Source organism: Sinocyclocheilus rhinocerous, unplaced genomic scaffold (assembly GCF_001515625.1).
Source record: "Sinocyclocheilus rhinocerous isolate Xijiao unplaced genomic scaffold, SAMN03320098_v1.1 scaffold1880, whole genome shotgun sequence".
Classification (NCBI taxonomy): Eukaryota; Metazoa; Chordata; class Actinopteri; order Cypriniformes; family Cyprinidae; genus Sinocyclocheilus; species Sinocyclocheilus rhinocerous.
The window spans coordinates 669,673-674,855 of NW_015635022.1; the positions used below are offsets into that span (position 1 = coordinate 669,673).

Here is a 5,183-nt window from a genome sequence, read left to right on the forward strand (position 1 = left end):
CCCAAACCATTAATTCAGTTTTCAAAACAAAGACACATTTCTCAAAAAGTTTAACAATGAGTAAGTTAAACATTAGGTAGCAAAACTGATGACACACCAATCAGAATCTCTGCATGCTAACAACGGAGAGAGGAGAGAGCTGAGCCAATCATCTACAGGGGTTTTATACTTACACATACAGTATAATTACAGTACAGTACCAGTGCATTAGATAATGGAAATTTCACTATTCTACATGTACAGTAAACTGTAGCACATGTTGTACACCTTCAAGCGTGTGACTGTCAAATTTTATTTGTAACCATTTTTATGTGTACTGCATTTTTGCAGAACTGAGAAATGACTGCCTAGAGATATAGCTAGTCTTGTGTCAGGAGACCAAGAAACTGCTATAGTACTGTATAATTTGGCCAAATTTGCAGAGGATGCTAAATTAAGTATTTATTTACTGTAGGCTACTGTATTGTGGTGCATGCCAAGTTCATACAATTCTTTGGTATTTGAACTTTTCTAGTGCTTTTCATCTACTGCAAGATTACTTTACAGTAGTAAAATTAAAATGATTTTTTCCCCCAAAAGTTCATTGTTGAATTATAATGTATCGTGTTATTGATCTCAGTGTTCAACTGGGCAGGAAAGTCATCTGTGTATTTGAATTGTGTGTAAGCATTTACAGTTTCTTCAACTGCTTACACACAAAATCTTTACTTGTCACACAATTTCTGAAAGCTGACCCTCAAACACCAGAACTACACACCAAATCTGCAAAACCATAATGCTCGGCCTTTGACTCAGTTTTCAGTTTCATAAAACACTTTTTGCAAAACACAACACGTGTTGCTCTTAAACTTGCATTAAACGTGATTATAACCATCTAAGTAGCCTATGTTATTTTAATAGAACCGCATGTCTTCTGAGTGTATGCATGGGGGCTTGCTTTGGTGTCACCACCCCTCATAGACCCCATGTCACCCCTTTGCCACACTAAAAATTATTTTCTAGATCCGCCCCTGGTGACAACTATGACGACTTACGCTTCTGAGAACCTCGGAAATGTAAAAATGGTCCATAAGTGGGCTTCTAGGGACCAGAATGTCTTGTCTTACCACATAACAACTCACAAAACCCATTTGGCAACTGCATAACAGCACCTTAGCAACTGCCCACAACATCCTTTTGCACAGACACCACTGGTTAAATTCTCTACAGAAAGAAGAAATAAGCTTTTTATTTATACTCATGGGCCACCAACCAGAAGCCCATTAGTTTAGTACCCTGCAGTGGCAGAATGCAAATGATCTGATAGCATCCTGCAATATCTAGTTTGAGCAAAGCATTTAAAGCTCTCTACCTCAGGGGACCTAGATCTCAAAGTTCTGTCTGCCTGATGTTTGTCCGTGCTCAGATCAGCCTAAGCATGCAAAAATAAAGAATACCGGTTTGAATGTGTTTTTGATGTTGGAAGAATTGGCAAATGAAGTATAGGCTACTAAACATCTGTTGTTCATACAGGGTGAGCTCAATTAGACCACTTTTTAATATTGGTATGACTTTCAAGTTGCCCAATTAACTTGAACTCACCTTACCTTTATTATGATGATATAAACATGCTCCTCCCTAACTTTTGTTAAACCTGCATAGTGGAAACAGCGAATTTTTTTAAGCACCAATGTAAAATCTACACAGATGGAAAAATTGACTAAATTGTACAAAACATACACTACTGTTCAAAAGTTAGGGGTTTGTGAAAGAAATGAATCTTTTAATTCAGCAACGATGCATGAAATTTGTCAAAAGTGACAGTAAACGCATTAACAATACTACAAACAATTTCTATTTAAAATAAATGCTATTCTTTTGAACTTTGTATCCATCAGAGAAACCTTAAAAACGTATTACAGTTTCCACAAAAATATTAAGCAGCACAACTGTTTTCAGCATTGATAATAACAGCAAATCAGCACATTAGAATGATTTCTGAAGGATCATGTGACATTGAAGACTGGAGTAATGATGCTGAAAATTCAGCTTTGCATCACAGGAATAAGCTACATTTTAAAATATATTTAGATAGAAAACAGTTCTTTTAAATTGCAAAAATATTTTACAATATTGTTGTTTTTACTGTATTTTTGATCAAATAAAGGCAGCCTTGGTGAGCATACGAGACTTCATTCAAAAACAAAATAAACAAACAAACAAACAAATTTTACTTGGTATGTAGTTTTTTCACATTAGTTTCTTAGGCTTACCACATTCATAAAAATGTTCGATCTTTAATTCTTTAACCAACTCACCATCATCAAGTCATCTCTAAAAATATGCCCTCCACACGACTGCTCTAACTGAACACAGGAGCTCCATTGTGTGAGCCCTGTTGTTTGGTTCCAAATGAAAAGGCATGAGGTGGTTCGTCCTGATGATGTGCAGATGTAAAAAGGCCTCCAGGCGCACACATGAAAAGACCAGCACATCTGCCGTGTCTAACTATGTGTCAGCACCTGAACACTGCACAAGACAAGAGTTCTGCACACACACAAGACAGAACGGCTGTGTTTGTGCATCTGTGTGAAGTGTGCAGTGTTAGTGTTAAAATGCCCTTATCCCACCCATGTGGTAATGTCTGCTGTTGTTTGGCTTTCCATTACTCCACGTACCAATTACTTTGCTTTTACCTGCCAAGACAAACAACAGCTGTTCATTCTTCTGCTAAAGCCCAGACGGCTAGCCCACATCAGACGCCTGCAATTCTGAGGTTACGCTCTTAAAAAAGATGCTACAGGGCTTCTGAAGTTACATTAAGTTGAAACTATCACAGTGAGAACACAATCCGTAGAAAAAGAACAGAAAAGGTTCTAATAATTTTCGGCCAGAACAGTGTCCATTAAGTTTACGAACAGTTCCTTTAGCCCTAAAACACTCAAAATATGAGTGAAACATTTTGAGTTGCATAACTCAAAATATGGGTAAAACATAAAATTCCTTCATATTAACGCAGTACATTGGGCACTTAATTTGTTTATTTTTTTTACACTTTCTGTCTTACCTCTGCGTAACAGCAGACAGCGGAGAGGACAGTGAATAGAGAAAGTGTCCTAATAATCTGCAGAAAGATATAGGTACAAAAGAAAAGATATAAATATAAATACGCAAAAATATAAGTACAAAAATATCCGATTTATCAGTGCGCATATAAGGTCTGTCTCATAAAGCATGTTGACTTACCATCATCAGGAGATGAGAGGAGAAAGGAGAGATGAGAGGAGCTGCTGCACGGACAGAGAGAACTAAAGAATAACATTACAGAGTTCTGGAGAGATCCAGTGATTCACCCTCCCCCACACCCCCACCTCCAAACACACACACACGCTTACTTAGCTATCTAAATGGGGACATTCCATAGACTGAGTAATAAATACTTTAAACTGACATTAAAGGGGTCATATGATATGATTTAAATAGAAGAAGAAGAAACTCTATTTACTTAGTAGGTTTGTCAGATCTAGTTCAATTCTGGGTATAAGTTTGTCCCAAAAAAGTAGGTACACAAAGAGGGGCTATTCTTAGTCCGAGTCAATAAAACTTTATTGGCATAATTTATATGGATTACAATTTCCAACCCCTTCAAATTCTTAAAAAACAGGTTAAATTATAAGTATAATGAATGGAATAAAAACAGAATTTGCATATACCTGTGAGTAACTTTGTCTTTCATTAAAAGTTATAAACAAACATCAATATACTGCATGATGCAAGGTCACAAAATCCAGGATTCAAAGTAGGAAAAACAGAAAGTTTTGGTATTTTTGGTATTTATTATATAAATAAATTATTTTGTATTGTCCTATATTATAAAAAAAAATGAACTTTTCAGTAGGTCTAATAATTTTGGATTAAATTTATATTTTAATGTACATAAACTGCTTCAGTCTGTCAAGTATTTATAGGAATAGTTCAACCAAAAATGTGAGAATTCTGTCATCATTTACTCAACCCCATGTTGTTCCAAACCTGTATGGGGGAAAAAGGCTTTTTGAAAAATATTGGTTACCAGAAGTTTTGGTTACCATTGACTTCCACTGGATGGACATAAAAATAAAAAAAAAGAAGAAAAATCCACAGAAGAAAAAAGTCCTACAGGTTAGGAATGATACTTGAATTTTCATTTTTGGGGTGAACTATCTCTTTAATATTTGTTGTTTATGAATCTCACCTCATTAGTGATTAAGTGCAACAGCGCCCTCTTATGGATTATCATGATCAATGGAAAACAAAAGGTGTTTGCACTTATAACTCACTGTAATACGTTTTTAAGACATTTCCTATTACTGAAACAAGAACAAAGCTCTCTCTCTCTCTCTTTTTAAAGAGTAGTCCAGTAGTTTACAATGTGCACTGTACTGTACAATCTGAATTGCCTGGATTCCTCTGTGGTGAGTGATCCGTAAACCACTCATAGTACACTGAGTTTACCCTCTCTTTGTAACTTTTATTTTTTTCTTGTTTCTTCATCGTTTCAGAGACCTGAAAATAAAGACAGAGCTAAAATGACCCTTGGCATAAATGGATACTAAATAGAGGTTTGAGGTTTGACAGCAAAACTGAGAAAAGTCTAAGTTCTCAAAATTCATTCCTCATTTAAAGAAACATCTGCATCTGTGACCTTTCAGAAACAAACAATAACCAATGAATAATAAATAATCAATCTGACTGCTTGTCTGTCTACATATCAATGCACTGCTGTCCGTTGCATTTGCTACAGCGATAATGTAGAGAATATGAAAATATTTTACCTCATCTCCTTGAGTTTTCAGTTGTGATTTTTGCCTGTGAAATTGAAGCAGGAACCATTTTTAAATTTGTAATATTGAAATCTGTAGCATTGAAACGTTACATTTAGTTAATTAAACTACATTTATCTAAGTAAAAATACATAGGAAGATATGACTTACTTTTTGTTCTTCGGGATTTTCAATAAAAACAAGCAGATACTGAATACCAGTAAAAAAACAAAACACCACAGGATGGACAACACGACCGATATTGAAAAGCTGGTTAAAGATGAGGAAGGTTGAGAAGTATCTGAGAAAAAAAAGAAAGAAAGAAAAAATAATAATAATGTCTGTTTTTGCTTTTTTTTTTTTTTTTTTTTTTTTTTTTTTTTTTTTTTTTTTTTTTTTTGT

At 34.9% G+C, this 5,183-nt stretch overlaps 1 protein-coding gene and 1 long non-coding RNA gene across 2 annotated transcripts in view; one reads left to right on the forward strand and one right to left on the reverse strand.

Annotated features, from left to right (window-relative positions):
• LOC107746068 (follistatin-related protein 1-like) overlaps positions 1 to 3,248 on the reverse strand; it is a 17,738-nt gene extending 14,490 nt beyond the window's left edge. Inside the window, exons 1-2 of the mRNA XM_016560124.1 lie at positions 3,226 to 3,248; positions 3,047 to 3,103 (exon numbers count right to left, since the gene is read on the reverse strand). Of these exons, the coding sequence (XP_016415610.1) occupies positions 3,047 to 3,103; positions 3,226 to 3,231 (63 nt within the window). The 5' untranslated portion in view covers positions 3,232 to 3,248. The remainder of the gene's footprint in view (positions 1 to 3,046; positions 3,104 to 3,225) is intronic.
• The window catches only part of LOC107746069 (uncharacterized), an 11,956-nt gene that overhangs the window by 4,483 nt on the left and 2,290 nt on the right, over positions 1 to 5,183 (forward strand). The window contains exon 2 of the long non-coding RNA XR_001640652.1: positions 2,843 to 2,852. This is a non-coding gene — a long non-coding RNA (uncharacterized LOC107746069). The remainder of the gene's footprint in view (positions 1 to 2,842; positions 2,853 to 5,183) is intronic.